Here is a 12547-nt window from a genome sequence, read left to right on the forward strand (position 1 = left end):
CTGGCTGGTGCCACTGCTGCAGCAGTGGGGAGGGAGGACGCGCGCACTCTCTCACCGCGCGTCCGTCCTCCCTCCCCACTGCTGCAGCAGTGGGGAGGGAGGACGCGCGCGCTCTCTCACCGCGCGTCCGTCCTCCCTCTCCACTGCTGCCAGCTGGTTCCTCTACCACAACGGCTGCCCCCGTTGCGCCACCACAGCTTTGTCGAGTTTGGGTGCCGCTGCTGGAACATGCAGGCTCTGAAATTACAAATTGTACAATGAATAAAAAACCAAAAAATGTACATGTGTGAACGGTGTACTCATTTATATATATATGGTCCAATGATAAGCTATAGCCTACTGGTATCATCATAGGCTATGAACTTACCACCACCGTCGGCAGTGTCACCCCCTGGCACGTCCAGGCCATCTGTGGTCTCAGGTCCCATGAGGGAGGCTATCCTCTCCTCCACCTCGCTGAGCTTTAGGTCAGGATCAGTCTGGTCAGAGGATCAGAATGGAAATAAGCTCCCGATCTATACAGGCTATAGCGTTTAATCAACCTGTTGCTTTGTCTCAAGTAAACAATGTCATATCAACTTACTTGACCACCACCGGTTAGAAGCTGACTCTTTCTCAGCGCTGACATCCGCTTTTTGGTGTTCATTTTCAAATCTGACCATTTCTTCTTGACCTGAACGGCATAGACCAAATTAGCGCTTTTATATTATTATTTTGGATTATATTTTGGATTATATTATTATATTATTATATTATCCTATAGCCTACAATATAAATATTGTAGGCTACAATATAAATATTGTAGGCTATAGGATATGGCATGGCATGTATTTATTTATTTAATGTTAACATCTATATTGAAAAAGAATAACAAACCTCTGCTGGTGTTCTACGGTCCAATGCCACGCTGTTTACATTCTCTGCAATTAGGTTCCACACTTTAGTTTTTTGAGTGGTCTTGATGCCACTTTTTAGGCTTCCAAATAATACGCCCCGGTGTTTCTCTACCTCAGTTGTTAACACGTCAATCTCTATTTCGGAATAGTTCCTTTTTTTGGCCGTAAAGCGAGTCGCCATTGTCGCAAAACGGAGGGCGAGTCCCCAGAAACAAGAATATTTAAAGGCGTGCCAGATTGAATTCAGCCGTGACATTTATCAAGCCTGGGACCAAATGTACGCTGGGGTCGGCTGTGTAGGATCCGTTGATAAATGTGACTTTGACGTTGGTGTACGCCGAATATATGGAAAAATATACGCCGGTTTATACGCTGCGTTGATAAATGAGGGCCAGTGAGTGTGTGTGAGAGAGAGAGAGAGAGTGTGAGAGACAGAGTCAGTGTTTGAGAAAGAGAGAGAGAGAGAGACAGAGTGTGTCGCAAAAGACCGGGGAGTGTCTCTGCTTCCATCAGGGGAAAAAAAGCGGTACGCGCCATTGGCACTGAATGAGTTAATAACTTAACCCAAAGGGCCCAAAAGCCTCCATGATGCCCTTATATACGGTAGTACGGTCTTAAGGAAGTTCCCCAGACATGAGTGAGTGTGTGTGTGTATGTGTGTGCACATACACACACTCAGTGTGTCTGTATGTGGCTTTGTCAACACCCACCCACCCACCCCCACACACACACACACACACACACACACACACACACACACACATTTCAATTCAATTCAAAGGGCTTTATTGGCATGAGAAAACATACGTTTACATTGCCAAAGCAGAAAGCACAATACAACAATACAGCAATACAAGCAAAACAAAAAATATGTACATTTGAAAGTCAGAATCTTCAATAGATCAATTTCTATGTAGGCTACCAAGATCACTGGGTGCAGGTATAGTGCAGGAATATACACATTGATTAGTCTTTAGGGTGGTTGTGTTCCGTTTGATATCCTTCTCCTATCACAGCAACTCACGAATCTTGCTGCTGTGTTTGCACATTGTTGTACTTCGCCCAGCAGATATGGGAGTTTTTTGTCATTGGTCATGTTTTCAAAATCTCTGTGTGTGGTTGTAATCTGTGGGAAGTATGTGTCTCTGATGTCTTGGTACAATGGACAGACGGTTAGGAAGTGTAGCTCGGTTTCCACTTCATTTTGTGTGCAGTGGGTGCATAGTCTGTCTTCTCTCGGGATACAGGTCTGCCTGTGACGACCTTTCTCGATCGCAAGACTGTGCTCACTGAGTCTGTACCTAGTTAAGATTTTTCTTTGTTTTGGGTCGGTCACGGTGCTCAGGTATTCTGCCACTGCGTATTCTCTGTTTAGGGCCAGATAGCATTCTAGTTTACTCTGCTTTTGTGTTGCTTCTTTCCATTGTGTCAGGTAGTTTTCCTTTTGCTGTTTTATAATTTGGTTTAGTCCAATGGGTTTTCTATCTCGTGGCTCTGTTTGTGTTTGTGCCCGGAGTTCCAGGGCCAGCTGGCTGAGGGGGCATCTCTCTAGAGTTTCGCTGTGTGTGAGTGCCTTGTTATGGAGTGCATCTAGGTCGCTTTCTTTTAGGTGGTTGTAGAACTTAAGTGCTCTCTTTTTTATTTTGATTATGAGTGGGTATCGTCCTAATTCTGCCCTGCATGCATTATTTGGTGTTTTTCGCTGGGTACGGAGAATGGATTTGCAGAATTCTGTGGGTCTCGGTTTGGTGTTTATCCCATTTTTCAAGGTCATGGTTTGCTAATGGTCCCCAGATCTCACAACCATAGAGGGAAATTGGTTCTATCATAGAGTCAAGTATTTTAAGCCAGGTTTTAATTGGGATGTCTATTTTTGATGTTTCAGGTCTCTCAGGTCCTTTACAGCTTGGTTGTAGTTCCCTGTGCTGCTGATGTTTAGGCCAAGGTAGGTATAGTTTTTTGTTTGTTCTAGTGGGATTGTATTTACACACACACACACACACACACACACACACACACACACACACACACACACACACACACACACACACACACACACACAAAACTTTACTTTGCACGTTTTCAGACATTATCAGCATGGCCATATAGTATATGGGCGTACTGGGGGGTTAACTTTCCCCCAAGATGTGTCTTATACCTGAGCATAATTAAGTAAATGCAATTATACTGCATTTTATCAGCAATTATATATGAGTAAATTAAATCATTAATAACATCAGGTTAGATGAATGAGAAAATCAAATGATTCACGTTTGCATGTGTGCATGTAACCTTTGGTTAAATCTATCAAATCTTGGCTATTTTCTGATCTCACTGATGAGTCATAAATGCAGGCTGTATGTCATGTACACAGCGGGTACAGCTCACATCCTCACACACAGGACATGCAAAACCACTAAAGTCCTCTGCCTGCTGCAAGCCTTCCAGTGCACCTCAGTCATTTCAACCAGTCAATATCATATTCATATTCCTTCTTTAGCAAATCAAGTGATGAAATGATTTTAAGCCTATATCCTAAAGAGGGCTGTTCAACATAAGTTACCTTCTAATACATTTACATATGTTCAACAACACACACATGCACACACACACACACACACACACACACACACACACACACACACACACACACACACACACACACACACACACACACACACACACACACACACTAATGCATGCATGCACACACATGCATTTCCACACTAATGCATGCACGTGCACGCACGCATGCATGCATGCACACACTCTCTCTCTCACACACACACACACACACACACACACACACACACACACACACACACACACACACACAGAATAAGATGACATCATCCATGGAGGATGTACGTATGTGTACATCCTCCATCACAGCCTGTTTCCTTTGTGCACAGAAACCACTTTAACCCTTTAAGACCTGAGGCAGATTCTACACATAGATCCTAACACTTTTCTGAAACACTGTTTCTATATCAGTGGTGCTCAAACCTTTTCATGTCAAGGACCCCCAAAAGTATATGTATTTGGCCACCGACCCCCATCTCAACATATGTTGTTCCAGGGACCCCCAGAAGCAAACGTTTGAGTACAAAAAAGAAAAGCAGAGGTACAAGCTCATTCAAATATTCAAATTCAAATTATTATTTGGATAGCCAAATAACTTTAACCAAATGACAGCACCCCCCCCCCCCAATAGCAGCCTATAGACTTCACTGTTTTCTGAGGCCAATAGTCGAACCTCAGATTCAAGAGGAGCAATGTGGTTTCCGTCCTGGTCGTGGAACAACTGACCAACTCTTTACTCTGGCAGGGATCCTGGAGAGGGCCTGGGAGTATGCATATCCGGTCTACATGTGTTTTGTGGATTTGGAGAAGGCATATGACCGGGTCCCCCGGGAGTTTCTGTGGGAGGTGCTGCGGGAATATGGGGTGAGGGGGACCTTGTTGAGGGCCATCCAATCTCTGTACGCCCAAAGCGAGAGCTGTGTCCGTGTGCTCGGCAGTAAGTCGGATTCTTTTCCAGTGGGGGTTGGTCTCAGACAGGGCTGCGCCTTGTCACCTATCCTGTTTGTGATATTCATGGACAGGATCTCGAGGCGAAGTCGTGGCGGAGAGGGTATACGGATCGGTGAGCTAAAGGTTGCGTCACTGCTTTTTGCGGATGATGTGGTCCTGATGGCACCATCGGTCCGGGACCTTCAGCTCTCACTGGATCGGTTCGCAGTCGAGTGTGCGTCGGCTGGGATGAAAATCAGCATCTCCAAATCTGAGGCCATGGTTCTCAGCAGGAAACCGGTGGATTGTGCAGTCCGGGTAGGGAATGAGGCTTTGCCCCAGGTGAAGGAGTTTAAGTATCTCGGGGTCTTGTTCACGAGTGAGGGGAGGACGGAGCAGGAGATCAGCCGGAGAATCGGAGCAGCAGGAGCGGTATTGCAGTCGCTGTACCGCACTGTGGTGACGAAAAGAGAGCTCAGCCAGAAGGCAAAGCTCCTCGGTCTTCCGAGCAATCTTCGTTCCTACTCTAACCTATGGTCATGAAGTGTGGGTCATGACCGAAAGAACAAGGTCGCGGGTACAAGCGGCCGAAATGAGTTTTCTCAGACGGGTGGCTGGCATCTCCCTTAGAGATAGGGTGAGAAGTTCGGTCACCCGGGAGAGACTCGGAGTAGAGTCGCTGCTCCTTCGCTTGGAAAGGAGCCAGCTTAGGTGGTTCGGGCATCTAGTACGGATGCCTCCCGAGCGTCTCCCTAGGGAGGTCCTCGCTGCACGTCCCACTGGGAGGAGACCCCGGGGCAGACCAAGGACCAGATGGGCAGATTACATCTCCACACTGGCCTGGGAACGCCTCGGAATCCCCCAGGAGGAAGTTGCTAATGTTGCTCAGGAGAGGAAAGTCTGGAGCTCTCTGCTGGAACTGTTGCCCCCGCGACCCGACTCCGGATAAGCGGTTGAAGATGGATGGATGGAGATGGATGTTTACTAGCCTGTTAACACACAGAATGTTGTTTCAATGTATTTAAAACACTCATAATGCTATTTCAAGTATTTTAAAACAAGCCTTTATTTTATTGCAAAATGAAAATATAGAACTCAGAGCACAACTCTTATTTGAACCTTGTATTTATTGTATAGTTACTATTAGAATGGTTTCATTTGAACCTTACATTTATTGTATAGTTGCCATTAGAATGGTTTTATTTTGTACTCACTATTAGAATGCCTGACAGCCAACCTTGATGTGCATCTTTGCAGAAAGGTACAAAAAACAACCGTGTCAACCAGGTCTCCGCCAGGTCAGGTAGGTCGTAGAATCACAAAAATGTTTGCCGCCGTGATAATCCATTCCATAGAAAAGCCATTTACACATTAAAGTACATTCAAAGACAATCCTAAACCTGTGTCTCAGACAAGGCAGTCTCTTCACTGGTTCTCTCTGGGTTAGTGGAAGTGTTGGTCTGAGGCAGCTCTTCAGTGAAGGCTTTCTCCAGCACCTTTAGGATAGAGCTGCGGAATAAATCCTTGAAATCCTGACCCATGAACACGTACAGCAGTGGGTTCAGGCAGCTGTTGAGAAGTGCCAGGCCAGTGGTTATGGGGATCCCGATGGTGACCACTTGATCCACGAAATTCGCAAAATCAATCAGACGCATGAAATGATAGGGGGCCCAGCAGAAGGCAAATGCGGTGATAACAGTTGCTATGATTTTGAAGGGGCAACCTGATTGGCTGGCCAGCGAGCGATTATTCCTGAGCCGGTAGATGATGACAGAATAGCAGGAGACGATGACAGTGAAAGGGACCACGAATCCCATGAGGAAGTGAGTCATGATCATGACCCCACCACCGGTGGGTGCAAAGTTGTTGTAGCACCAGATTATGTCCTTATCATGATAGGAGGGCTGTGTGTTCGTAAAGATGAAGTAAGGGGAGCTGAGAGCCAAGCCCAGCACCCAGACACCCAGACTCACACAAGACGCCTTTCTGATGCTGTGGTGGTTCTGGACCCACACTGGACACACCACACATACACATCTGTCAACACTGATGACCATCAGGATGTAGATGCTGACATGCATGCTCATAATGAAAATGGTAAAGTCCATTTTGCACATGAAATTGCCAAAAGACCAGTGGTCCAGAGCTATCTCAGTGATGCCCAGGGGCAGGAACCCTGTTACGAGGAAGTCGGCCACAGCGAGGTTGAGGTACCAAACGGTGTTGACGGTTTTCTTCATTTTGAAGCCCGTCACCCAGATGACAACGCCATTTCCCAACACGCCGAGCACAAAGACCAGGCTTGTAATGACGAGGGACGCGATCTTGATGTTTCTAGCAGACAGATCCATCTCTTTATTGTGATAAACAGCAGTTGTGGTCATAATCTCCATCGTCCTAAAACCTGAAATAACAAAACAAAGGTTAATGCTTTGTTTTAACAGGCCATGTAGATCATCAACATGTCCGTACACGGACACGTTTAGAGTTGTCAATGTCCGTGGCACATTTTTTATTTTGGTCAAATGTGTACATATCTCCTAAATATTCACACACTTTTTTAAAAGATTTTTTTTGATGATTTTGATGACTCGTAAAGTGTCTGGATGACATGCTCATAATATGTTGCAGGAGATGTGTCGTATTGGTACCCGTACATGTTTACATCAGGTGAGGACGCAAGATAAGACAGACAGCTAGAAGTATACATATTTTTTAAATCTCAGGACTAGTGTAAATGTGTAGATAACTTGTTTGGCTTTTTTGTTGTTCTCTTGTTTGATCTTCCTTCCCCACTTCCCCACGGGTGATGGAGAACAGCGCAATCTTTTAGAAAACCACTAAAAACGAAAAAGTCATCACAAGTCGTTCTTGGCAGTGTGGGCGTTTGGACGATGTCTCGTCATAAGTCGTTCTTGGCAGTGAATGAGTTAACGGAAATCACAACTCTTGAAACTACAGTCCTGTGACAAACAGAAAACGAGTCTAGCTCGCATTGTGGAGCATATCGTCTACCGTCGAACCACGTTCATTTCTGCTGGTTTGAATGAGTGGGAAAGTGTGAATTAACATATGGATTGACCCTGGCAGCATATCAATGGTACAGGTGTGTTGATTAAGCTACTACTATTTTTCAACCACAACTAATGAGACAAGACATCAGTAGAATGAGTTTGGGAACAGACTTCATGAGACAACATACATAGTATACAACTCATTATTTTTGGGGGAAATGAATAGCAACAACTATGCAGTGATAGTGAAGAAAGGGAACTTGGAAAGACACTTTCTGACAAACCACACATAATTTGACTAGAGCTTTCCAGCAGACAGAGAACTGAGAAAAATAAAGAAGGAACTGAAATCTCAGCCATATGTATTAGTGTACCATACATCTCTAAGTCCATGACTATACTCCAAGGTTTTAGACTTGGCTAGAGGTTTTTAACTTTAACAATTAGAGTTGGGAGCTGACTTTTAATCTGTCTTCCTTGGCTCCAAAAACTATTATTTCAGTTTTGCCTTTGTTTAATTGAATAAAATTATGGCACATCCAATTGTTGATTTGTTCAATGCATTTACTCAGTATTTGTATTGGACCATAGTCCTCCAGTGATAATGGTTATGTAGATTTGTGTATCATCTGCAAAATGATATATAAAATATGGTTTCTTATTTTGTTGTTTTCCATAATCTGAACTAGTATGTAGATATTGAACAGTAGGGGTCTTAGAATGGATCCTTGTGGAACTCTGCATGTGATTTTTGTCCACACAGATGTGTAGTTAGTGATAGATACAACATAGTCTCTGTTCTCTAAATATGATTCAAACTGTGCCGGAAACTCACAGCCAGTTTTTCAATCTGTCTAGTAATATATTGTGGCCGACCGTGTCAAATGCAGCACTGAGATCTAGTAATACTAAGACTGACATTTTGCCACTTTCTGTATTTATGTGGATGTCATTGAAAAATTTGACAAGAGCAGTCTCAGCTCCGCGGTGTGATCGAAAACCTGACTGTAAGGTATCAAGGCCATTGTTTAAGAAGCTGTGCAGTTGTTGAAATACAGCTTCTTCAATTATTTTACTGTGGGAAGCAACCTGATGGTGAAGAAAGGGAACTTGGAAAGACACTTGACAATGCCAAACCATTGACTAAACATTTCCAGCAGACAGAGAACTGAGAAAAATAAATAAACTAAGGAACTGAAATTTCAACATTTATTTCTACATAAAAAGATCAAGCTTTCATCAGGATTATATAAATCATTTTTTTATTATAGTTTGATGTGCATAACATTTGTTTTCATAATGTTAATCTTTTTTTTCATTTATATAAACCATTGACTTCTCTTTGCATTATTTGAATAACAATCTAATACTGCCCATAAAAAGTTCGGAAACTTAACTTCGAAACTTAACTTCGAAACTTAACTTCGATTATTTCTCCCCTTTAATAATACCAATTATGTTATGTTACCAATGTTTTATATCATTTTATCGTTGATTAGTCAGGGCTGACACCAATGCTGCCACTGTGCATAACAGAACACCAGCTTCACTTGTCCTATTGCAAGGGCCTTATCCTGAAGGGACAAACGTGGCATCTTTCCACGGGGGCAGTGCTGCTGCTTGGAGCATCAACACAAACTCAACAAAGTTGCAGAACCCATGCTAAGGTCACACACCTGTGACTGGCACCTGAGCACACACCTGCCAGCAGGTCGCTCAAAACTAGAGCGATTACCAACAGAAGCATATTGGGGGATTTTGGCAAATTTTCTGGGGGCGCTACCCACACGTTTAGCTGTGTTGCTCATTCCACGGATGCCCGATCCTTACAAGCTGTATCTCCTTGTAAAGGTGACTAATCAACGATAAAAATGATATAAAACACAAGCTCTCTCTCTCTCTCTCTCTCTCTCTCTCTCTCTCTCTCTCTCTCTCTCTCTCTCTCTCTCTCTCTCTGCCACAAACACACACACACACTGTTAAATTACACCTATTTCCTGTTAATAATAACCTGTGTAAAAGGCGATGCATTGGGGGGGTAAATGCGGGACACATTGTGAAGGTAAGACCGGAAGAAGAGAGTTGTTGTTGATGCTGCGGAGTTGTCGCAATATATTCTAACTCCGTTGTCGGCACGGTGGTCAGACCGAGACCGGCCTGTCCGCTTATATTTGATAAAATTGTGTATTGAACAGTCAACACAAGTTGTATTACGACACTTTCAAACGAGAAGGCACTTGTGAGTAAAGTTGGCAAGTTGCCCTACCACAAATGAACAACAATGCACAAGCATTTGAGGATATGAAACATCCATCACCGATGCGTAAAAGACTCTTCACAACAGCTATACTGTAACTGTGGCATCCAGGTGAAACAACGTTAATCATAAAGGTGTACACGTTAAAATGTTAGCACTTGAACTGGATAGCTTCATGAGGAGACTACACGATTCTCACAAATGCTTTATCAACTGTCCCACGGCTGTCCACTACCTAACTATTACAGTAAAACCTGTGAGTAGTGGTCTATCATTTATTGCCCTAACAGGTCAGCTGAGCCACGTTATGAAGGATTAATCAAATTGTCAGTCATAGCCAATCGGAATGGAATATGAAAAGTGACTGATACATCTTGATCAATGTTCTAAAGATCAATGAATACCCTGCACACATGATCACCGTCAAGACGCTCATAGCTTCCTCCGTTACTGGATCAAACAAATAAATACATAAAATATAATACCTATCATAGATAGGCCTACCGTTACTAAATACAGCTGATTAAAATGTACACATAAACATTTTGTAAGTGATACATTTATTTATGTTAAAATAAGTTTTAAAAAGCTCTATATTCTAGATATCATTCATGTCTACATAATAAAGAAAGTCAAATAAAAGATACCTGTTTCAAAGTGTTGAAGAGGCGTCAGTGTCTTGCTCTAACTGTGGTCGGTGAACACTGAGGAGCTCAGAGCAACTTATAGCACCGTATATACGTATGTAGGTGTCATATCATTGCTGTTGGGCAGAAACCTCCTATCTCCATGTTTTAACTTTTTTCTTTTCTTGTAAATTACTAACTTTGTCAGACAAAAGTAGCAAAAAGTCAGTCAGAATTTAAAAAAAATCTTTCAAGTGAAAGTGTGTGTGTGTGTGTGTGTGTGTGTGTGTGTGTGTGTGTGTGAGATGAATATTGAACCAATGAAAAGTATCAACAACAACTCATGACTAAATAATAACTACATTGGATCCATTGGAACTCTAGGTTTTTTCTTCCATTTTCAGAAAAGTAACCGTTTTTGGACATACAAGGTTTCCACCCGACAGAGACGATATGCAAACTCAAACTAGTATGAGATGAGATGACATCACCCACTGAAACTACTTTGATGGATGATCTATGTTGTGGTTTTGACAAACAGCCTGTTTCCTTTGTGCACAGAGACCAGAAATAGCAGCTTACTTTTTACTGAGACTCCACCTCAGCCCGTAGCACTGGACGTTGCCTCGACGCCCTTGCAGTCTTATATGCAAAGGCTAAAATGTAATTTAGATAGCATGTTCTGTAGACAGATGCCAGGTCATTTGTAGACCTGGCATCCTATAGTTTGTATAGTTTAAGTGCACAGATTATTGATTTAAAATAATAAATATTATACTGTTTAGACTGATGATAGGTTATTGGTTTACCTATGATCCTAGATTACTATTTCTATACATTTGATGTATTATCATGTGTTTTCCTTGCTTACTGTAAATCGCTCTGGATTAAGAGTGTACATTGTAAGAGGGACAACTTCAGAGGGTTTGTCTCATTACTGCCATTCTTCTAACTATTGCATTCTTCCATGCACACTTTCTGTTCCATTGAATACACTGTCACTTCTAATGGCCATGTGGAAAAAACTTTACGCTAAGCTCGGCCGGTGAGTTAAGGCGACTGGTCGGGTTGGACCAGCACAAGTCCCTGATTGGCCAACCCGACCAGAATAAGTCCCTGATTGGCCAATCAGGGACTTATACTGGTCCGGTTGGCCAATCAGGGAGTTAGACTGGCCAAGCTGCACAAACGTGACGTGGCGCTCTGCCAAACACTGTATTGTCACTCTCTACCGAGTAGTTAGTTAGCAGAGCCAAACACTATATTGTGACTTTCTCTACAAAGTAGTTAGCAGAGCCAAACACTATATTGTGACTTTCTCTACCAAGTAGTTAGCAGAGCCAAACACTATATTGTGACTTTCTCTACCAAGCAGTTAGCAGAGCCAAACACTGTATTGTGACTCTCTCTACCAAGTAGTTAGCAGAGCCAAACACTATATTGTGACTTTCTCTACCAAGTAGTTAGCAGAGCCAAACACTGTATTGTGACTCTCTCTACCAAGTAGTTAGCAGAGCCAAACACTGTATTGTGACTCTCTCTACCAAGTAGTTAGCAGAGCCAAACACTGTATTGTCACTCTCTACCAAGTAGTTAGCAGAGCCAAACACTGTATTGTGACTCTCTCTACCAAGTAGTTAGGCAGAGCCAAACACTATATTGTGACTCTCTCTACCAAGTAGTTAGCAGAGCCAAACACTGTATTGTGACTCTCTCTACCAAGTAGTTAGGCAGAGCCAAACACTGTATTGTCACTCTCTACCAAGTAGTTAGCAGAGCCAAACACTGTATTGTCACTCTCTACCAAGTAGTTAGCAGAGCCAAACACTGTATTGTCACTCTCTACCAAGTAGTTAGCAGAGCCAAACACTGTATTGTGACTCTCTCTACCAAGTAGTTAGGCAGAGCCAAACACTATATTGTGACTCTCTCTACCAAGTAGTTAGCAGAGCCAAACACTGTATTGTCACTCTCTACCAAGTAGTTAGCAGAGCCAAACACTGTATTGTGACTCTCTCTACCAAGTAGTTAGGCAGAGCCAAACACTATATTGTGACTCTCTCTACCAAGCAGTTAGCAGAGCCAAACACTATATTGTGACTCTCTCTACCAAGCAGTTAGCAGAGCCAAACACTGTATTGTCACTCTCTACCCAATCTGGGAACCCAGAGCCAGTGAGAATGAAAAACAGTGCCCTCTGCTGTTTGTACTATCTCTCACTGGCTCTGGGACAATGGCGAC

At 43.1% G+C, this 12547-nt stretch overlaps 1 protein-coding gene across 1 annotated transcript; it reads right to left on the bottom strand.

Moving 5' to 3' along the window:
• Window positions 1-5803: 5803 nt before the first annotated feature.
• LOC308075735 (chemerin-like receptor 1) lies at window positions 5804-6802 on the bottom strand (the record flags this gene model as incomplete). Its single annotated transcript, XM_080415681.1, has 1 exon — window positions 5804-6802. The coding sequence occupies one exon, from the start codon at window positions 6800-6802 to the stop codon at window positions 5804-5806; it is 999 nt and encodes a 332-aa protein (XP_080271807.1).
• Between the last annotated feature and the right edge of the window lie 5745 nt (window positions 6803-12547).

This window comes from Gymnoscopelus braueri (genome assembly GCF_963280865.1).
Source record: "Gymnoscopelus braueri genome assembly, chromosome: 20".
NCBI classification, from domain to species: Eukaryota; Metazoa; Chordata; class Actinopteri; order Myctophiformes; family Myctophidae; genus Gymnoscopelus; species Gymnoscopelus braueri.